General features: G+C 50.6%; 7 protein-coding genes across 7 annotated transcripts; 4 read left to right on the top strand and 3 right to left on the bottom strand.

The window, feature by feature from the left end:
* Positions 1–166: 166 nt before the first annotated feature.
* Positions 167–1,608, bottom strand: MAA_01492 (TGS domain-containing protein; the record flags this gene model as incomplete). Its single annotated transcript, XM_007819490.2, has 6 exons — positions 167–752; positions 808–1,239; positions 1,295–1,319; positions 1,367–1,381; positions 1,504–1,532; positions 1,580–1,608. 6 exons carry the CDS (start codon positions 1,606–1,608, stop codon positions 167–169), a joined length of 1,116 nt encoding a protein of 371 aa, XP_007817681.2.
* A 311-nt stretch (positions 1,609–1,919) lies between these two features.
* On the top strand, positions 1,920–3,158 carry MAA_01493 (RNA recognition motif domain protein; the record flags this gene model as incomplete). Its single annotated transcript, XM_007819491.1, has 2 exons — positions 1,920–2,499; positions 2,566–3,158. The coding sequence occupies 2 exons, from the start codon at positions 1,920–1,922 to the stop codon at positions 3,156–3,158; spliced, it is 1,173 nt and encodes a 390-aa protein (XP_007817682.1).
* Positions 3,159–3,291: 133 nt separating this feature from the next.
* Positions 3,292–4,204, bottom strand: MAA_01494 (urease; the record flags this gene model as incomplete). The annotated part of the gene is made up of 2 exons (XM_007819492.1): positions 3,292–4,007; positions 4,063–4,204. 2 exons carry the CDS (start codon positions 4,202–4,204, stop codon positions 3,292–3,294), a joined length of 858 nt encoding a protein of 285 aa, XP_007817683.1.
* Positions 4,205–4,481: 277 nt separating this feature from the next.
* On the bottom strand, positions 4,482–6,497 carry MAA_01495 (Spindle-body formation-associated protein; the record flags this gene model as incomplete). Its single annotated transcript, XM_007819493.1, has 2 exons — positions 4,482–6,373; positions 6,443–6,497. The coding sequence occupies 2 exons, from the start codon at positions 6,495–6,497 to the stop codon at positions 4,482–4,484; spliced, it is 1,947 nt and encodes a 648-aa protein (XP_007817684.1).
* Positions 6,498–7,259: 762 nt separating this feature from the next.
* On the top strand, positions 7,260–12,381 carry MAA_01496 (translation initiation factor kinase; the record flags this gene model as incomplete). The annotated part of the gene is made up of 6 exons (XM_007819494.2): positions 7,260–7,466; positions 7,548–9,680; positions 9,735–10,073; positions 10,125–11,124; positions 11,173–11,594; positions 11,650–12,381. 6 exons carry the CDS (start codon positions 7,260–7,262, stop codon positions 12,379–12,381), a joined length of 4,833 nt encoding a protein of 1,610 aa, XP_007817685.2.
* A 1,540-nt stretch (positions 12,382–13,921) lies between these two features.
* On the top strand, positions 13,922–14,739 carry MAA_01497 (Ubiquitin-conjugating enzyme, E2; the record flags this gene model as incomplete). The annotated part of the gene is made up of 3 exons (XM_007819495.1): positions 13,922–13,987; positions 14,049–14,132; positions 14,206–14,739. The coding sequence occupies 3 exons, from the start codon at positions 13,922–13,924 to the stop codon at positions 14,737–14,739; spliced, it is 684 nt and encodes a 227-aa protein (XP_007817686.1).
* A 3,784-nt stretch (positions 14,740–18,523) lies between these two features.
* On the top strand, positions 18,524–21,447 carry MAA_01498 (ubiquitin interaction domain-containing protein; the record flags this gene model as incomplete). Its single annotated transcript, XM_007819496.2, has 7 exons — positions 18,524–18,625; positions 18,755–18,811; positions 18,885–18,960; positions 19,038–19,196; positions 19,260–20,585; positions 20,640–20,902; positions 20,959–21,447. 7 exons carry the CDS (start codon positions 18,524–18,526, stop codon positions 21,445–21,447), a joined length of 2,472 nt encoding a protein of 823 aa, XP_007817687.2.
* Positions 21,448–22,077: the final 630 nt, after the last annotated feature.

Raw genomic sequence — 22,077 nt, 5'->3', positions numbered from 1 at the left:
TGTGATGCTGTAGTCCATGCTGGTATTAGTATGGTACTGAGTCGTGTGATTCGGCCTCGGCCTCGGACTGTCAATATTGGCTTCTTGCCGGCGTGTGGGAATATTTTCGCATGAATAGCGCACATGAACATCAAACTGCCTGCTGTTTGCCACCCATGTATCCTATTTACGCTCGCCATCCGCTCACAATGTAAACCACATCCTCATCCGCTACCAAGTGTCCTAACCCAACTCTCTGAGGAATATGTCTGGCGCTCGCCCCCCAAACCAACGCATACTTGAAAGTATCCTTCAAGGTGCGATGGATCCGATCACACACATCCTCAATTGTGCTATTACTCCTCACAATCAACGCCTCGCTAAAGTCCGGCTCAACGCCCTTGCGCTTCGTGTATATTCTAATCAGCTTCAGCTCTTTCCAGCATCGATCAATCACATCCTGAATTCCCAGATCTAACTCGCAGCTCATGACGACTGTCTGCGGCTCCCGCGCCAGGCTGTCTAAAAAGTCGAGCGACACGCTGTCAATTTTGTTGTACACATAGAGACACTTGATATATTTGCGGTGGTCCTTCATGATGACGTCGATGAAGTCGTCAACTGTGGCGTTTTCGTCGCGCACGAGCACCTCGCAGTTGAGCATTTTGTAGTCCCGCAGGATGTTGTAGAGCATTTTCTCGTCGAGGTTCTTGGGCGGCGTTTGAAAGGTGATTTTCATGCCGCCGGCTTTTTTGGGCTTCAAGTAGATGTTTCTTGCGTGGCGTTAGATGGTGTGCGTGGGATAGTGCGGGAGGGAATGAAACGTACGGCGGCTCGCGGTTCAACCTGATGCCTACAGACTCTAATTCGGCTTCCAAGAGGGCTCTCTGCTCTGCCTTTTTCGTGGCATCCAGCACCATCAGGATAAGATCACTCGTCTTGGCCGCCGAAATGACTTGACGACCACGACCTTTGCCCTCGGCGGCCCCCTCGATGATTCCCGGCAAATCGAGGAGCTGAATCTCCGCGCCGCCATATTCGAGAACACCAGGGATGGCTGTGAGGGTGGTGAACGCGTACGAGGCTACTTCCGATCTCGTCTTGGTGACTTTTGATAAGAAGGTTGATTTACCGACAGACGGGAAACCAACAAGGGAGATGCGCGCGTCGCCGCTTTTGCTGACGTCGAAGCCGGATCCGCCACCGCCGCCAGCTCCCGGGCCGGGCTCCAGTAATTGTGCTCGAAGACGGGCAAGTTTACTGAAGGATCATTAGCAATTTGCTGCAAAGATGGATATTCTAGCGTCTAACGCACCCCTTTAATAGACCCAAGTGATATTCTTTGATTTGTCAACGAATGTCGTCTCGGTGAGTTTACGCTTCATACCTGTGGCCTTATTTTCTGCGATACGTTAGCATGGCCTCAATAAGAGTAGGATGAGTGGGTTTTCATTCAATATGAGCCAATTGACCAGCTCAAGATCACCAGATGTTAAGTTCGGGGACGTTTTTCAACACACTTACTTTGAGTCCTTCTCATCTCATCCTCAATCCTGCACAGGTCAGCACAGGTCAGCCACTGACGCACGGGGCTACTGACTCCTTGATTTTCTCCGTAATATTGACCATTTTGGTTCCCTTTATTTATAGACGGCGTACCGTCTGCTCAGATGCTCAAAGATGCCGGCTTTTTTTTAAATGATGGATCGAGGTTCGGGCAGATTCGAGGATAGGTGGGGTGTTTACGGTGTATGTCGGGCAGAATTAACTTGGCGGGGCCAGAAAGCATCGCACGTCTTATTCACCGCCTACCAGTTCAGGCTGACCGTCGCCCATCGCCCAGTACTTTCCACCCAGCCTCGCCCAGGGTCAGGAAGAGTCGCGTTCATTTTGCCGCTGCCAAAGAGTCTGCCACCAGCGATTCCGACACGACCAGAACCATGGCGGACCAGGAAGAACACCGGGAGATCGCGCCTGGCAGTGCGACAGATGCCTCAACGGCGGTCACAACTACAGGAGAAAAGAAGATCATCAAAAAGATTATTCGCAAAAAGAAGAAACCCGCAAGAGTGCAGATTGATCCTAGCGAATTCACTTCGGAGGCACCACCGCAGACTGGAACCACATACAATATCTGGTTCAACAAGTGGGCGGGCGGAGATCGAGAAGCATACCAGCAGACCAAGGCCAAGGGCCGATGTATCATTGCGACGGACGCCGGCTACACCACAGCTGATAATGTGTCGGGGAGCTATTTCTGCCTTCGATTTGCACGGGGAATCTGCCCGCTGGGACAAGACTGCACAAATCTGCACCGATTACCGGGGACGTTCGACCTTTTCAACCCAAATGTCGACTGCTTTGGCCGCGAAAAGTTCAGCGACTACAGAGATGATATGGGTGGTGTCGGAAGCTTCATGCGCCAGAATAGAACAATTTACGTGGGTCGCATTCATGTGACGGACGATATCGAAGAGATTGTGGCTCGCCATTTTGCGGAATGGGGACAGGTTGAACGAAGTAGGTGACACCCGTCTGCTGCGCAACAGACACACAAAAAACAGGACCAACTAATAATGTCTGCAGTCCGCGTCTTAAACTCGCGAGGTGTCGCCTTCATCACATACACCAACGAGGCCAACGCCCAATTCGCCAGAGAAGCCATGGCCCACCAGTCCCTAGACCACGATGAGATCCTAAATGTGCGATGGGCCACGGCCGATCCTAACCCCATGGCCCAAGCTCGCGAGGCAAGACGAGTCGAAGAACAGGCTGCTGAAGCTGTTCGCAGAGCGCTTCCTGCGGAGTATGTGGCTGAAATCGAAGGCAAAGGCCCTGACGCCAGGAAGCGGAGACGCATAGAGAGCAGTTACGGCCTGGCAGGGGATGAGGCACCCGACGATGTGCATTTCGCTCGAGGCAAAACCGCAGTCAATCCTGTGGGCCACGAAGGTTTGCAGGTAGAATACCAGCAGCCTTTGATGTTGGAAAATGGCCAGTCGACAGAAGAACCCGAAACCACAACAGCACCACCCCCAGCGCCAGAAACGGCCGGTATATTTTCCAGCTCTACACTGGCAGCACTCAACAAAGCCAAAGTAGCTGTAACGTCAAAGCCCAAGGCGGCGGCTCCTACAGGGCCTCTTGTATCTTATGATAGCGACAGCGATGACGAATAAGGCGTTTGTATTCTCATTTATTTCTTTCTACGGTGGGGGAAGCAAGGAACATATATAGAAATGTATTTTATACAATAATGATACCAATGTAACAAGACACCATCCCGGTATGGGTTTCCAGCTCCGCCCCAGGTCAACTATTAAAGATCCTCGAGTATAGAACCTCATGGCGTCCAATCCACAAATCCATTACCGGCACACTCTGCCCGGCCTCGTCAACCCTCGTCTCCCACTCCCGATCAATCACTCGCCCGATCCACCTCTGCGCCTGCTCCCCGGCCAACACCTTCTGCGCCTGGTACGGGCCAAACATGCTCGCCCTCACGGCCGCCGACACCAGCGCCTTGAGGTGACTCACCATGTACATGTACGCCGTCTGGTGGAGCGTCAGCCCTACAATCGCGCAAATTGCACCAAACAGCGGTGCCAGGTGTGCCGAGACGGGCGGCGCTTCACCATCCGCAGAGCCATCCTTGAGCAAGGCCGCGAATTCGCGGAGGACCGGCAAGTCGGCGCTCTTGGGGAGCGTGGCTCTAAACGAGCGCTCCCATATGGATAGGAGGGCCCGGCCCTGCGAGACGCTGGCTCTCCGGCCGACGGTGCATATGACCGCTGCGTCGAGCTGGTCGTCCAGTTCGATGAGAGAGCAAGGGTCGCGGTGGGCGGCGAGGACAAAGGGCAGCGTTGTGGCGGCGTAGGAGGAGAGCGAGAGCGGAAGGAACGAGGAGAATGTGGCGCGGCGGTTGTGCGCGAGGTATGATTCTAGCCCGCTGCTGAATGCGAATGAACCAATGGGCAGTTGGGAGTCGGAGAGGAGGAGGAGGTAGTGTGTTGGTGAGTTGAGCGGTGCTTTTTGGTGTGAGATTTTCTGTTGCCTGTGCCGGCTGGTGAGTGAGGCACTTACATTGAAGTGAAGGCTGTGGTGTATCGGATCCCTTTGGTGGTGTGCTTAAACGTGTCTTGGCTGCTGCGAGACGACGCTCCAAGTCGGCTATTTCTTCTTGAAGTATGTCTTGTGAATCTACTGTTTCCTGTTTCGGGTCCATTGGAAGGAGTCCGGTGTGCTTTGTAAAGATAAGAGTCAAGTCCGGTCTACCTGAAGTCGGAGGTGGGTCAAGATTTGTGGCATCGGCAACGGGCACTAGCAGACGCATCCGATCATGAATACCTGCTAGGGTATATTGATGGAAGAAGCTTCAAAGGTAATGAGCTGCCTAAAAGTACAACAAATTGCTAGAATACGAAAATCCAACCCTTATCCTAAACGCCATGCTCAATTTGCTGGATTTGACAAAAACGAGAGATAATATATACTCGGTTAGTCTAAGGCCGCACATTCTCCTTGTTGTGGGTGCCACTTTGGTTCCGGAGCCTCTTCTTCTCAGCCATTCTCTTTTGAATTCTTTCGAGAGCGGCTGCTCGTCTTTCCGGTGGCAGTGTGCTCTTTGATGTATTACCCACAAGAGAGCTGTTTATCTGGGCATTTGGTCCCGGGCCTCCTAGTCTGGCAAATCGGTTAGACAGGAGATCAACCCGAGGATCTGCGGCGAATGTCCATCCACTCTGTTCATGATTCGCACTATTGGCCAAAGGAGGCAACTCTGGTGCTATAATCTCCTTGGACTTGTTCAACCTAGTGTGACGATTAACTGCATCTTCTGCAGTATAGGCGCGGTGTCTGGGCGATCGAGGAACAAATGGCTTCCACTTAGATTTGCCGAGACTCCCTCGCTCTGCTGCCTTGGCCGATTCCAAATTCGGAGCCAAAGTAGCATCGTCTACAAATTTTTCGCGCAATGTGCGTGGTTGAGATCGTTTCTTCGTCATGTCTAGGGGTTCGTCTAAGCTTCGTCTTTCGGCCGTTTCTACCTTGGCTCGAATAGGTTCGTCTGACTTTGATTCCTTCATTCTTTCTTCGCCAATGCTCTGTGGGTGCCAACTGTGCGGTCTGGCTTGTGTTTGTGCTGGAGCTGTAGACTTGAGAGCCTTCACCTCCTTTTTGAGGTTGGCAATCTTGTTGTGAGCCCGTTCCAGGACCGCCTTGGTGTCGGCTTCGTGAACTTCATTTTCTTTCCTAAATGCCTCGAACTCACTCTTGAGCTGCCGGATCTCTTCATCTTTTCGTCGAGAGTCCTCCTTGGCTGCCTTGAGCAGGGTCCGAAGTTCCTGGGCTCGCGGCCCATTGTTGGTACGTGCTTCCTCCTTTTCGATGACTACTAGTTTCAATTCTGCCTTCTTCAACTGGGTTTTGAGTGTGAATACTTCATCTCGCAATGTGTCTAGTTCTTTCAGCTGGGACCGTGCTCGTCGCAATTCTCGCCGAGTTTCCGTGAGCGTTTTTTGTGTAGCTGCTATGGAAGAATTGGAGGCATATCGGCGGCGGGGCGTCTCAATTCCGGCTCCATTTTCTCGTTGTGTGAGCAACTCTTCCATCTGAGCCTCGAGTTCCTGGACCCGATGACGGTACTGCGCAGCTTGTGATGATTGTTTGGCGAGTTTTGCCAGCATTTCCGCTTGGACCTCCTCTGATTGCTCCGTTCGGTGGGAGGCAATTTGCGATGCATTTTCTGCAATCCTCTTTTCCATTTTGATGACGCGCTGTTGTTCGTCTCGCAATCGTTCGGCAAGTTCAATCGCCTCGGCGTCCTTTTGCTGTGCGTAAGACTTTGCCAGTTGCTTATACTTGAGCAATTTCTCCATCTCAGCTTTCGCCTCTTGGTGGTACTTTAGAAATTCCTCTTTCCAGTACCGACCAGATTGCGAGTGCGGTTCATTAAGGTCCAGCGTAACGTCATGGGGGCCGCAGTCCTCCTCTTCTTCCCACTCATCGTCTGACACGTTGGGTTCGGGCTGTGCAAGTCGTGATTGTGATTCTGCGATTTTGGTCGGAGCGTGGGTTGGAGCTGTTGGTTGGTGTGACTCGGTTGGTTCGTCTTGTTCAGTGATTCTTGTGAGGTTTGTCGTGGAGCCACCTGGCACGTCATGGCCAAAGGAAACACGCTTCCTCTTGGATGTCGCGGTTCCTGGAGTAAGAAGTATACCTTGCGGCTTTGATGGCGTCTCGGACGACCGTGCTGTTGGCTTTCTCGATGCCGCACTTCGGAATCCTCGTCGCTCTTCATTTCGTTTTGACGGCGTGCCAAACAGCGCGCTCTTGAAGGCTCGGGCAGCAAATACGGGGGCCGGTGTGTCCGGCTGATCTACTTGCGTGGTATCTGCATGAAATCAATTTGTTAGAGCCATTGACTGCTGAAGGGGGAAAACAAACATCGTGGGCATCGAACCTCCGTCATCCGCGTGTGGCGCGTTCTCGCCGCGCTTCAACATCCACCCAAGCATTGCAAAATGCGAATAAGGAATATGGATTTCCAAGAAAAAAAGGAAGCAAAGAGCTATGCCTGCTATCTCTGAATGATGAACGCATCCATTGAGCGTCCGTAGTATGGGAGCACAAAGGGGGTGCGTGTGTGAGTTATAGGCGTCTTTAGGCGTCTGTTGTTGTTTTGTGTTGTTGTTGCGTCGACTGGCTCTACGGCTGCCAGGTGCCATGGCAGGCTTCCATTCCAGGTGGGAACACTAAGGTTTGAGTCTTGATGTGGGTGGGACCCCTGCTTCGCTTCCTGGCAGGATCATCGAAGCGCCATGTAGATGATTCACCAGAAGATGGAAACATTTGAGCATATGCGTGCATAGCTGATTTTACAGTACGCCGCCAATATGACTGAATCTGGCTGGTGGCGGTTCGAATATTTGAGTCAACCAAGTGGTACATGTACCTAGTAGTATTTCCCGATGCCTGTCCGTCCATGTCTTCAGCCCTGCGGGAAGCTTCAATGTTACGGTAAATGAATGTGCAGTTGCCGTCCTGTCAGTTCAATGTTGACATACCCCGCTATCATGAACGCCTCCTCATAGCGGGTCAACTGGTGCTCTAGTGGCCTTCAGAGAAGACATGGAGCTTTTGCCTTCTAGTTTCTTCACCACCTCAGTTTACATATAACCATATATTCTATCCACAATCTTCCAAGCCGGACCGCCATGGCTTCTTCCGTCTAAAGAGTCGCAGCTTTGCTGTGACATTCCTTTGGACCTCACGCAATCATGGCGTGGCAAGCATCTAGCGCATGGAAGAAGTCCTTGCCCAAGGCAAGCAGCGATGACTCAAGCTTCCCTGGCCTCAAGCCTACGACCCCGGACGCAACGACAAAAATTGAATATGAAGAATTGCAGCAAAATGAGCTGCTGGCTCTTGAAGCCATATATGGAGATGATTTCGTGAAACACAGCGATGTGCACAGCGCATGGAAGGTAAAAAGAACCACTACGCGCACCGACTCCAAGTTTCTCCATACTCCATTTTCCGTATGACTTGCACAGAACTGACAGCAGCTTCAGAAGACAGAGCCATCATTCGAAATTCGAATCAAAGCATCCATCGATAGCGACTTTGCCGTAACTGTTGGGTTTGTCATGACGGCAACGTACCCCAAAACCCCACCGCTTCTGACTGTCAAAGGCCTCGATGACCTACGCGAATCTACACAGTTCAAGATCCAGAAGTTCATAGACACCGAACCTCGGGAATTTGCCAAAGATCAACAGGAAATGGTCGACAGGATTGTTGAGGGCATTCGTGACATCCTTGAAGATGCCGCTCAAGTCAAAGCATCCGGCAAACAGCTGCCTTCCCTCGAAGAGGAGCGAGAACGACACGAGGCCAAACTAGCAGAAAAGGCGCAGCGCCAGAAAGAAGATGAGGAACGGAAAAAGATGGAAGAAACCAAGGAGGAGGAGCGCGTCATGTCGGAAATGCTCCAGCAACAGATTGACAGACAAAGACAAAAGGCAAAGGAATCGAGGCTCAGTCGACGGCCTAATGGACTAGAGGGCTTACCCAGCGACAACTCTGCTGCCTCTATTGAGCGGATCGATTTCGATCAGTTTTGTCATGTGAAGAATAAAGAGGGTAATATCCTCAGTTTCAAATCGGTGACGGGTAAATGCGATCCGCGCGAGGGCAAGGTCACTGTTGTATACACTGTCCGACCGGTTCTGGGCAATGGCCAAGGCGACCAAACATTAGCACTAAAGGAAGCCATCCTGCGACCCAACGGGAGGGACCCCAAGGAGTTCAAGAAGCAGCTGCAGTCCGTCGAGTCTAGACTTCAGGAGTTGAAGAATACCAAATCAATTCATCACAACCGTTTAGTCGAAATTTTGGATTTCAAGGTCGAAAGCGGGAAGTCGGATGATGCGGCAGTGGCGAATTTCTGGACTGTCAGAATATTGATGCCAATGGCGGTTAAAGGTTCGCTCGAGGAGCTTCTGGATCTGGCGGGTCATCTCGAACTCGGCAAAGTTCGGTCTTGGACTAGGGACTTGTTAGATGCCTTGAGCTTTTTGCATTCCAAGAATATTGCGCATCAAGACATTCATGCAAATAATGTACTTTTGTTTCGAGAGTCGACGGGCGAGTTTGTCCCTAAGTTGTCGGATTGCTGGTATCAGCGCGAAATTCATAATGCTAGTACCCCAAAGCCAGGACTTCCAGGACTGACTTCTGCAAAGTCAGCATATTGGCTACCACCCGAGATTGCCGGGCAATCCAAGCCACAGTATTCATACAAGACGGATGTGTGGGAGTTTGGTATTGTATTTACACAAATGATATTTGGTCTCGATGTCCTGCAGAAGTATTCGTCACCGCGAAACCTGATGCAGGAGCTGACACTCTCGCAACCGCTTGAAGAACTAGTCAGTCGATTCTTCAAGGAAGACAAGCAAAAGCGACCTAGGCCATTTGAACTTGGCTCAAGCGAATTTCTGGCTACAGACGCACCAGTCTTCTTAGAGTCTGATTCCCCCAGGGCACTGTCGGCGACGCCGTCTCTGACATCACTTCATGTTGTTCCTGCGAGGCTTAGGCGAGACTCCATGAGTCGTGGGGCAGTGGTTTCTAGATACACTGAGGACTTTGTGGAAGAGGGTCGCCTAGGCAAAGGTGGTTTTGGAGAGGTTGTAAAAGCTCGGAAGAAACTTGATGGGCAAATCTATGCTATCAAAAAGGTCACTCAGCGATCTCACGCCAGTTTGACTGAGATTTTGAAGGAGGTGCGGTTGCTATCACAACTCAGCCATCCAGCTGTGGTCCGCTATTACAATACCTGGGTTGAAGAAGTCCCCGACGCTACTGATACTGAGGGCGACACGTCTACTGAAGGCTGTACCGAGGAGACGGAAGAAACGGTCTCTGATGGCATTGACATCCAGTTTGCGACTAGCACTGGTGGCCTTGACTTCATGTCATCAAATGCTGCCATCGAGTTTGGATATGATGACGACAGTGATGATAATGCCATCGAGGACGACTCTGATGACGATAGCTCCATCATCGCAGACCAGGCTGGGAATGGTGTCTTGTCACCTGGGAAAGAACGCGCAGGAGAGATACTGAGGCGTGCAAGGCAACACCGTGCATTCCGAACAATTCTTTATATTTCCATGGAATATTGTGAAAAGCGAGTAAGCACATGAACATGCCATCCTTGCTTTCAACGCTTAGAGCTAACTGTTGAGACACTTCGGGACTTGATTTCACGCAACCTGTACAAGAATACATCTGAGATTTGGAGGCTGTTTCGGCAGATTTTGGAAGGGATATCACACATTCATGCCCTTGGTATCGTGCATCGGGACTTGAAGCCTGAAAATGTTTTCATCAGCAGCAGTCTTGAAGGAGTCGATAATGTCAAAATTGGCGATTTTGGTCTAGCCACCAGCGGACAATTTTCGGTCGATAAAGTCGCTGCCAATAGTCTTGAAAACGACAGCATGACTCGAAGTATTGGCACTGCTTACTACTCGGCTCCAGAAGTTCGATCAGCTGGCAATGGGCTTTACAGCGCCAAAGTCGATGTAAGCCATGACGCGCAACACTTTGAGGTTCCAAGGGCTAACCGAGGGCAGATGTACTCGTTGGGTATCATGTTTTTCGAAATGTGCTATCATCCTATGGTTGGTATGGAAAAGGCAGATGTTATTGGAAAACTACGCCGACCCAAGCCGGAGCTGCCTTCTGATTTCAAGCCAGCTGAGCGGAATCAGACAGACATTGTCTTGTCTCTGGTCAATCACAATCCCAAGGAGAGACCGTCCAGTGCTGATTTGTTGAAGAGCGGCAAGCTCCCCGTGCAGATGGAGAGTGAAACTATTCGACGAACCCTTGCAGGTCTAGGCGATCCTAGCTCGCCGTATTATAGCAAGATGCTGTCGACGCTGTTTGCACGACCTCATGATGCGGCCAAAGACTATGCTTGGGACATGCTTGGTACTCAGCCTAGCGCTAGCGAACTTTTGAATCAGGGCGTGGTCCGGAGCACCCTGATCTCCATCTTTCGACGGCATGGAGCATTAGAAATGCCTCGAACCTCCATCTATCCTCGCTCGAGTCAGTATGGTGAAAATGTCGTTCAGGTCTTGGACCCCAATGGGACTGTTTTGCAGCTGCCTTTTGATTTGACCATGGGCAATGCCAGAATGATTGCAAAACAGACTGGCGGCCCCATATTGCAGCGATCATTCTATTTTAATAACGTGTATCGTGATAAGCTAGATACCGGCCAGCCATCCGTGTTTGGAGAGGTTGACTTTGACATCGTCACAACCGACACACTTGACCTCGCTCTTAAGGAGGCAGAAGTGCTGAAGGTGCTGGACGAAATCGTTCAAGCGTTTCCGTCATTATCAAATGCTCAGATGTGCTTTCAAGTGGGACACTCGGATCTCCTCCAACTCATCTTTGATCACTGTGGAGTTGAGTCTTCGTGTAGACGACAGGCTGCTGAAGCCCTGAGCAAACTGCATGTCCATGGACATACCTGGCAGAAGGTTAGGGCGGAGTTGCGATCTACAACTGTAGGCGTGTCGGCCACAAGCGTGGACGAGCTCCAGCGATTCGATTTTCGAGGTAAGCAGTGAGCCTGCTGATGCAATATTTAAGACTAATCGCAATTAGACACCCCCAACAAGGCAATTTCAAAGCTCAAGGTGCTGTTTGAGGGCAGTGATTTATACCAAAGGGCGATGCCAACCATGGCCCACCTCAAAGAGGTCGCAGAGTACTGCAAACGATTTGGCGTGATCAGCAAGTTTTACGTTAGTCCCCTCAACAGTTTGAGAGAAAACTTTTTCATGGGTGGAATTATGTTTTCCTGCGTCTATGATAGAAAGACAAGGGACGTGTTTGCTGCAGGTGGCCGATACGATCACCTCATCAAAGAGCAACGCCCGAAAATTGGCGGCAACTTTGAAGAGAGGCATGCCGTTGGGTTTAGTCTCGCCTGGGAACGTCTGGCTCGTGTTCCCAACAAGAGTGGAAGCAAAACGTTTCTCAAGAAGCAGGAGTCGGATTCCAATACGATGTTTTCTGGAAGAAGAGTAAGTACATTCGATGATGCGTGAGGGGTTTTGTCACAATACTCATCTATGATAGTGCGATGTGCTTGTTGCTTCACTTGACGCAGCTATCCTTCGGTCCACCGGTATCGAAGTTCTCCAGCTGCTTTGGGACCATGACATCAGTGCAGAAATGGCCAAGGATGCGCGTTCTCCCGAGGACTTGTTGTCTAAGCACAGGAACGAGAATTACTCATGGATCATTGTGATTAAGCCAGAAGCGATGCTCAAGATCAAAACCATGGGTCGAAAAGACGTGCAAGACGTGGATATTCCGCTTGGCCAGCTAATGGCCTGGCTTCGACCTGAACTCAAGGAGCGCGATTCCCGGGCTCTCGCAAAACTCAGAGGCAATGTGTCACACGGCAGTGAATCTAGTGGGACTCATAATAGCGATCGAAATCAAGATCAGGACGTAAAGGTTCTCGTTGCTGGTACCAAGAGCAAGAAGTTCAATCGCAGGACCGTGGTGGACCAGGCCCAGGTCAGCGCTAGTAACTTGATGCGAAGCTACCTGGATGGACCGATCTTGGCTATCGAGACTACGGACCAGGTCATGGATCTTCTCCGAGAAACAAGACTTTCCGAGCACGAGAGCTGGAAGAGTGTGGAACATGCAGTGACCATGACGGAGAAGAAGTATATCCGGGAACTCCACGCACAGCTCGACACTTGGCGGTCGACGTATGAGATGAAGAACATCTCTAAGCATGCATTCATATACAACTTTCGCACTGGTACCTGTGTGTACTATGATTTGAGTGCATAAGATGGCTTGTTTTAAGGGCCTTTCGGCAAGGAGTTGGCGGTAGTAGGGCAGTACTTCTGGAGAGGGGGATATTGTCGGTTGGCATGAGCGAATGTTGGTAGAGGGACTTTGCGCAGCGGTTTGTAGCATGGTATATGTGACTTGAAAGCACAGCTGCTATATAGCATTGATTAACATAGGAGCTTTGAACAATACTATCTTCCAAAGGAGTTTGCACACACGCGCAAAATGCAAAGAGGACCTGCACCGTACAACGATCAAGTCTATTGTCTCTCGGGGACGCCGGACCGACCCGATCATACTTTTTGATGTAGGGCTCTATCCAATCACAACCTCTCACGTTTCGTTTGGGCTATGATGGAACGAACCGGAAGGATGCACTCCTGTAGGATGTACACGACTCATGCCTGTTCACGTAATGGTGAGGTGAAATGTGAGAGGCAGGTGAAAATTAACGCAGTCTTCCTCGTACATATTTACAAGAATGGCAGCTTTTATGAATGTCTCAGGTCAGCACGGGAATACCATTCAATGTGTCTTTGCGTTTGGGCTATTGATGAATTTGGGGTTCAATGATGGCAGCTGGATGGTGGCATCAAATGACAAAGAAATCATGTTGCATGTACTCCGTACTTTCGGGGAGAGAAATGGCTCTGCACAAGGGCACAAATAGCTAAAGTACTACGGAGTACGTAGACTGGTACTTGGCAGACTGTGGGGCCTGATCCGGCTGGCCGGAACCTCGAGGCTCGATGTACCTGTTGACGCCGTATCGCTCACAAATGGTTTGCTGAACCCGAATGGCGTGGAGAGTCAGTCTTGGGCCATCTTTGGGCGCCTTGTTGATGATACTGATGTATCTCACCGAATGACTGTTTGTTGCTGGGTATCGGTACATCTGGCTTTGGCTCAAGACCCGGCAACCTGGAGCCAACATTTGAAGCGCTCGAGGCAAATGCCTGGGGGGTGTGGAGCTGAAGCTCAACTTAGTACATGTACGGAGTAGTAGTACATATGTACGTACTTTTAACGGTCTGGTGGAAGCGAGGCGCCTGAGCAACTGACTTTCGGGAGGCTTGAATGGACTGGGAGCATCCATGTCAATGATTCGAGGCGGCAGTGACATCTGCTGGAGTCCGACGGCGCATGTGGCGGCCACCTGATGCGCTGGTTGACCACCTGGGCACTTGGAAGTGATCATTGAACTTCTGTCCCGCCTTGCCCGACTTCGTCATCTTAAATTGAACAGAACCGCAAGCCGTTCCCAAAAGCACATGAATAGTCGCCCAACGAGGCACAGCCCTTTGTTTCGCGCATCTCCCTTTGCTTCAAGCCTTTGCACTCATTCCTTCGGCATCCCTTTCACAAATACCCTCGGACCGTCCATCGCCCCTTATAAAAAGCGCCCCCTGCCTCAGCCATTTTGGGCCTTCATACTCCCGTACTTCATACTTGACCTTATCACACTGCTTGGCCCACCTAGACTCCGACCAGAATCCCGATAACACTCTTCATTCTGGTCCCCGGACGGATAGCAACCATGGCTCAAAGGCGTTTGATGCAGGAGTTGCAAGCTCTTGAGAAGGAGAAATGGGTAACTATTGAGGTACGAGGCGGTGGAACATTAGTCAGGGTTCTTCCAGAAGGGCGACACTGACTTTGGGCAGACTGACGAGACCAATCTTCTGCGTTGGAAGATCGGTCTTTGGGTTGTGAACCCCGATAGCGTCTGGCATGGCGCCTATCTCCGCGTACGTGTTTGCATTCTGGATGACATGGGCCACGATGGGGAATGCATCACCCAACTGACAAATCCATATACAGGCCGATATGCGTTTCCCTACCGAATATCCCTATCAACCACCGACCTTTAAATTCCTTACCAAGAACATCTGCCATCCAAATGTCTACACAGACGGTCACCTGTGCATCTCCATTCTCCATAGACCAGGCGACGACGAACAATCCGGCGAGTCGGCGAGCGAGAGATGGAACGTGCTCCACGGCGTCGAGTCCGTCCTTCGATCAGTCCTTCTACTGATGGATGATCCTGAAATCAACTCCCCTGCCAACGTTGACGCCAGCGTTCTTTACCGCGATAAGCGGCAGGAATACAACTCTCGTGCCAAAGAAGTTGTTGACCGCACTCAGAAAGACATCCCATCTGGTGCCCGAATGCCGACAGCCACCGACCTAGCCCCTACACTGGTCAAGCCCGTCGAGGACGATGCCGACTTCTGGAACATGTCTGATGAAGAGGAAGACTTTGGAGGCAGCGATAGCGACGAGGACATGGGTGATTTTGAGGAGGAAGACGACGACGACGATGAAGATGACGAAGAAGACGATGCAAAGTGAAGATCATGTATTGGGGCGAAATCATCACGATTCACTCAACATGGTTGTTTCTATAGCATAGCGGGGTTTCAATTTATCGCATGGCGTTTTCGTAACATGGCATAGCAGGCCATAGATTATGCGCAGGTAGGTACACAGGCAGAAGGGTCAAGGATAAGGAGCGTATCATTTCATATTTGGACACTGGACCGTCAATTCCGCATGGTTCCGTCCCCAACGGGATCGCTCTGGATATGGGCTTCGGGGCGTATGGTGACTTGGGGGTTTGATTATGTGGTTGGTATTAGCATTTGGGTGCATTTTGCCTTTTGATAGATAGCGTTAGAGAGCCGTAGAAATGGCACGCACGACTGAAGTTACGTCTGAGATTTGTCCCCGTTTCGTGCAACTCTTTGTTGATTCGTGTATGATGATGGGGCGTGTGGTTAAAGGTCCAACTGTTAACCAAGTTTTTTTCTTGCTTTATTTTCAATACGAATCGTAATACAAGCACGATGCAAGCCTCATGCAAGCATCACATGTAGAAATATAATATTCAGCCGTATTAAGCCAAAGAACCATAAAAAACCACCAAATACACCACATATACACGTATCGCCATGCGGCAGACACTAGCAAGATTGGCTATTTATCGCGGCGCGCCGTCTAAAGCTATCTCGCGATAGCCTCAATTATCAACTACGTGGAAGTAAACTCGAACCCACACATAGTTTGTGCCGGTGACTCACTCGGAAAACCGATAATGGCCACGCACCGGTCTGACTGTTAATATCCTTTTTTGAACGCACCATGGGCACATCATGTCACGATGGCATCGCAGGCGGCCCGCTTCAGTGTAAGTCGGCATGTGCATATTCAGGCACGTGTGCTTCTCATTACATGGAGCGAATCCGCGCAAGTCGGCGCGTCTCGGGCACTTTTTTCTCCTGCCCAACGTCGTACCAGCCTTACGCTTTTGACATGAAGCCGCGCGTGTCCCACCGCAATCCAACTGGAGAGCGGCCACGGGGCCAAGTGGCCGTTTCCGGATCGGGGGCTTTGCGGAACTATTCGTCTCTGAGATTGTGGAAGAGACAGAACATAGGGGGCCTGTTGTTTTCAGGGGTCTTTGGACATTTTGGAGATTTCGCAAGGTTGGCTGGCATGCGTTTGTCACCATGTCAGAGCTGAGGAAAGTGGGTTGAGGTGCGAAGGTGTTGCGATTAGAGAAAATAGGAGTCTTGGCCGGTCTCATTGACGTACTTTGGACGTTGTAAAGACGGGATTCGAGCCCTGTTTTGGGAGACAGGGAATGTTTTGTAAGGTAGATGGGAGTTGATGTGTCTGGACCAGTTAACATGGAAATACGCACCGCTTGAAAATATCCAATATGGTGCATGTCTGGCCAACGCAACAGCTTAAATCGGGAATTTTCACCAACCATTGATATCAAAGCAGGAGTTTAGATGCTGTAGTTTCACTCTGGTGTCATCAATGTGCTGCTAACAAAAGTACACTAACATGGAAGTCCAACATACAAGTCTGACGGCAAAGCAACCCCCTGCCGTCTTTCCTTTACAAGGCTACCACGTACGACGGTTGTAAGTTTCCGTAACCATTCTTCGTGCTATAGTATCTAGTGCGACTGCCAGTGCGACTAGTCTCTGTTTCCATAGAGATGATCCGTACCATGCAGAATCGATGTTCATAGGAACAGTGGGTTGTCCGATCCAGTCAAGGCTGTTCAATATTTCGGCTCTTCCCATTTGTGAGATGTAGCTGTCGGCTGTCAATTGACAGCACCACTCGATTGTGTCTACAGATTTGTCAACAGAGTTGTGCTAGTTGAAAAGGCGATGAGGGGGCTGACCAGTCTTCACTGAGAGATTGATATGGTGATTTTCGTGAAGGGACCGAAGAACCTCCTTGACCCAAGCACAACATCAATTGATGTCCACTGAGCTTCACCCCGTGGCAGATAATTGCGGTAGATAAGCCGTACGCTCGATGCCGCGCGGCCCAGAGCCTGGGTGGAAGGAGCATTGGCAATCTCGAGGCAAACAACCAGGGACTTGGATTTTCTGGGATCAGAAACCTTTCGGACCTCCTTGTAGAGGTCCAACGCTCTACGCCCAGTATCCGTCGCATGCAAAAGATGGCCACTTGGTGGTGCCCTGCCGGTGGCGTACAGAGGCGAATCCTACATTGGAGCACTGTAAGAACACGGGAGAGAAGTGAAGAAGGAAAGAAGTTATTCTTACGTATTTGTTGACTTTATTGACGGTACGGAGGTACTGAAGTGTGATGTCGAGGGTAAATGGGGTATTATTGGCGTCCATTTGTTTTTGACAGAGTCTGGTGGCATACAATGGTAGATTTCAATTTGAAACGAAGAAAGGAGTAAACGCTGTGAAGTCGAACTGATGGGGAGGCAGGAAGCCATTGAGTGAGAATATTAATTATTTATGCCTTTCCCTCTTTTCTCGCAAACAGTAATTGTCCATGCATTACGTAGCGTTGTCACTGACGCCAGGGTTTCTTTACGCGCTGGACAAGGTCCAGTGTGCAATGACAGCCAACATTGAAGATTAGCCGGTGTGAGTCGTGTTATTTATAGTCTCAAGCAAGGAAATGAGCAGTGACCTCATGCGAAGTTGGACAAGGTACTAACAAGATTTCCTGGAGTGAAAGCCTCTGCAGACAACCAACAACTTGACGTCGGTTGATGTAGGCTTCTCATGTCCAACGATTGGCTTTGCCGCCGGCCTGGTGCGGCCAGAGATGGTCATCAGATGTGGCCGTCTACATATATACCCATCCGACAGGAGTTGGTCGCAGTTACATACTTGAGCCGCCATTTAGGTTTCAGTCGCATATAACGCTGTCTGAATATAGTACTGCTCTGCGTGCTGCTCGAAGCCTGGAGGGAATATGACCACCGGACGGCATCGAGGTTGTCCAGCGCAGCCAATCAGACATGTGGGATTGCCGCCGTATTTATGGAATACAGAGCAACTTGGGGGAAACGGAAAGGGGGCGGTGGGGGTCGCACGGCCCGTTGGTGCATCCACTTACTTAGTTGACATGTCGACCGGTCTGGTAAGTTGCCAATTGAATTGGATTAAAATGCCGTTCAGTGTTGCGGCACAACTTCCTTCCATCGATGTCATCCGTTAGTCCATCACTTCTTAGTTCTTGCCCCATCGTCATCGCCCGGCGGCTGCCGAGTATGTTCAACGCCAAATAGTGTGGTAGTTTTTGGGTCCCTCTTATCGTCCCTATTCTACCAGTTCCATCTAAATGGGCAAGACGTACCAACCAGAGTAAATTCGTCGCGTATCGGAGCCGAGCCATCAAACAAGCCGTAATACCTGCGTGGCCCTGTAAATGTCGGGCTACATCAACAAACGTGATTTAAATGTAATCATGTAGTCCAATATAAGAGCATGGCCACGACTCACGAAATCACACTCGAGCAGGTTACAGAATAACTACACATGTGCAGATCAATGCGTTCAGCGCCATGTTCGTTGTCGCTCTAGGGTAGCCACCGTGGCGGGTCCCTCCCACCTTCCAATTCTTGGCACTGGGGCGGCCCTACGTCAGCGCTGTTTGTACAGTGCTTCGAGTCCGGGAATCAATTGATGCATTCAATGTTGCTGCCGCCCCAGCGAGCACTCGCTTCTAGAACAAAGCTCAGGTGCTGTCTGCTGTCTCAACCTTGTTCTTCTTCATATTCGTCCCCACCACAAGGCAACTCCAGCATATTCCTCCAACACCGACGTCGCCGCTACCCGTCGCCAACATGGCTTCAATGGCACCGTCGGAGGAGCAGATCTCGCAAGTCATTGACTTTGCAGGTCTCAATCCCCACGATGACCGAACCATGGTTATCCAGGCGCTCAAGGTCCGTTTGCCAGCCGCATCATGCTTCTGCTCAGCACCGCGGCTCCTACTTTGCGTTCTGCCAGAGCATTTGGCTTCCATGCCCAAGCTCCTAGAACCAGCTCGGCTAACTGGAGCCTATCTATGACAGGACACTGGCGGCAATGTCGAGGCGGTTGTTATGCAGTATTTTGATAATCCCGTGTCGGTACGCAACGGGGTGTAGCTGCTCTGGGCGGGCTGTGTGCTCGCAGAGAGTCAACGCTGACTTTTGACCGTAGTTTCGACAAAAATTTACGAGTGTATGGGACGAGAGCCTATTCCAAGCGGATAGGGATGGCACCGTCAACCCTGCAGGTATTTGTATGCTACTTGATTCCTACTATTTGGGACCGGTTTCGAATCCCGCAATGCTAATCCTTACTGCTATGCAGCATTTCATATCGAGTCGATAAATAAGAACGATGGTATTAAGAGCAACACCCCGCCGCTAGAAGGATATGGGCCTATGGCGCCGTCGCGACCCCCATCGAGATCAAACGGCCGGTCGCCACTGGGTAGAATGGTGGACTGGGCGGCAGGAGATACGCCGGGTGAGTGCCTCGCGTGGAATTCCATCATCGCTAGTGGGATGCTAATCATGCTTGCATAAACAGCGGGATCGGCCGCACCGTCCACCAGAGAAGACGAAGATATGCAAAGGGCACTTAGAGAGTCTGCCCAGGAAGCTGGCATTGCATTGCCAGAACAGCAATCCGGCCTCATGAGTACACAGTCAACGTCAACTCCCTACTTTGGCCCCGCGAACCGAAACGACTATGATCAGGGTAGCTGGGCTATGGTCCCGGCCGGGCCCTCAGAATCTCAAGTGCCCTCCGCCCCTGCGCCGTCATTACGAAAACGGATGACCGGAGCACCAGCTTTCTTGGTCCAAGGCATAAGCACAGTGGGCAACCATGGACTTGGCGGTCTTCTTACCGTACTACACCAGATTCCTTTGGCAAGGAATGCTTTGCTAGAGACTGGTGCACCTGCTGCATCGTATGGATTCAACAGCGAGTGGTGGAAGGGCCAGGAGATCTTACCAACACACGCACTTGCACGACTGCAAGCAGGGGACCTCCAATGGGGAAACCAGGATGAGAGTAAACCTGATGTAGAAGAAGAAATTCATCGACTTATGGCATTCTTGGACTCAACAGAACGAAGTTATGGAAGCGTCAGTGTCCTCACGGACCTGATTCCGTACCCTAGCCTGGGGCCCGAAAAGCAATTTTACGAGTACCTGGGACCAAAGAATGAGGAAAAGCTGAAGCCACTGATACACTCAGCCGCGCTTTCTACTGTGTTCGGTGACGACCTGGGTGACGAAGAGGCTAAATTTGGACTCTTGGAGATGGAGCATTTGCGCAGCGACTACACGTACATCAAGACTGTTTACGAGTCATTAGATCACACCATGTGGAGCGACGTTTTGTCCTGGAACGAGCTACACGAAGGGTCAAAGATGGCCATGTTCACAGAGATGGGTGAAGTTCTGGCTATCAAAATTAATGGTGATGGACCACAGGACTCTATTGATATCCCTGAAAAGTTGTACTTGGAAAAGTACCAAACAAACCGCAAAGATGAGGCTCGGCGTATCCAGATGTCATGGTGCGACACCAAGAATGCCATCATGCAAATCGCAAAAGAAGAACAGCAGCTATTCGAGTGGCGCAATGATTGGGACCATCAAATGATGGACAAAAAACAAATGATAGAAAAGGCTAGGAATCAGTGGCAGGTATATAGCGACTACCTGCTCGGGCTGGGCAAGTTTCGAGGCATGGTGGCATCTGGCTTTGATACGGACAGTTACCCAGACTACCGAATGGCTCCTTGTGAGCTGAGCGAGAGCGAAAGTAGCGCATTGGGGACAGTCGAGGAGGTGTTGCAGACGCTTCTCCGCATGCTCACTGATATTGATAAGAGGTTAAGTTGTAAGTTTGTTTGTGAATTGTGGGTGTTGGAATGTTGTTTGCTGACGTGTGTAGCCCTCAACTCACAGATGGAACAAATCATGTCCAAGCAAAGGTTCCTTGGTCGGCTTCTCACGCAACCGGAGAAGCAAAATAGACCACGGCCTATGACGTGTAAAGAATTTCTTCTCCGGGGAGTGGTAACACCGTCAGACGTTACCTATGTCTGCCAACGAGCTGAACCGGATCTGATAGAATTGGGGGAGCAGCCCAAACAGTTGGACCAGTGGTGGCGGTTGGCCTACGCCCCGAATGGGGAGCAACCAGTACAGGCTGAGGTATGACGCTTTGCCCGTTAGCTAGACACGCCTTGTGCTGACCAGATGCCTTGCAGAAAGTAGAAATTGAACGTGTGCTACGGGATGTCTGGCAAGAAACCAAGACACCATTAATGGTTTACGCCACTGAGACAGCCTTGAATGCTGTACGAGCGCCTTTGACAGCACCACTACAACGGTTCGCAACGGCTGAAAATAAGGCGTTCCGCCAAGAACTTCATCATGAAGCCACCCAAGCGGCAGACGCAGAAGCTGGCGAAGGTAAGAAAACGCCAGGATCAGGGCCGATAGATCCCATTTCACCATCCAAGAGAAAGCATCGGGCAGATAGCGTTGATTCCATGGATAGCAATCGCGCATCGATAGGAAGTGATGATGCCCAAAACGGATTTGACAATCCATTTGAGGATGGACAGACGTCAACAGCCACTATGACAGCATCAGGCACGCCTGTTACCACGACAGCTAATGAGACGCACCCGGACTTGGACACGGGAACAACAGAAGTGAGGATGGTGGCAGCGGCATCAACTGTGGAACAGTGACGGATGATGAACGAGGGGTGAGGTCAAACACATGACGACCAATGAGGAGCCCCCCCACAAGGTGATAGATACTTCTAGAAACTTCCATTACCCAAGGTAGTATACCCAGCGATACGAGACACTCTACAGGATACATGATAGCGTTAAAGAATTCAATTCATTGATGGCATTGGAAAGGGTAAAATTATGCGCCATGGTTGTTTTTTTCAAACCATTCATGATGGGAGCTTATTTCACGGTACTGTCTAAGAAGTGTATTTTAGTGTTGTCATGAGTCGTAGCCTGCATGGTGCAGCGCAGCATGTCAATGAGCTGACTGTTGCTCCATGAGTGTACGGAGTACCAGCCGTAGCAAATACCGATAGGTTATCCGCGTAGTACATCATGCATTGTACAGATCGTGTGAGTACCTAGGTACTGTGTGCAGTACCCCGCCTCGCCTTCCCATTCGTAGTTTGTTCCAGCTGCACCGAAGCACCGCCATTCATGTACGGGTGTCCGTCCGTGGCAGCGACTTGTACAAAGGCAGAACCCGTGCCTGAACTCTGCGTCTATTGTCGTGTCTGCGCACTATTAGCTGTCTACTTGGTCTAGTTTGGGTTCGTACATACAATGGCAAAATAACTTATG

The sequence above is a fragment of the Metarhizium robertsii genome, assembly GCF_000187425.2.
Source record: "Metarhizium robertsii ARSEF 23 chromosome Unknown MAA_Scf_9, whole genome shotgun sequence".
NCBI classification, from domain to species: Eukaryota; Fungi; Ascomycota; class Sordariomycetes; order Hypocreales; family Clavicipitaceae; genus Metarhizium; species Metarhizium robertsii.
The sequence above is the reverse complement of the archived record's forward strand: the minus strand, read 5'-3'. Positions and strand labels throughout refer to the sequence as shown.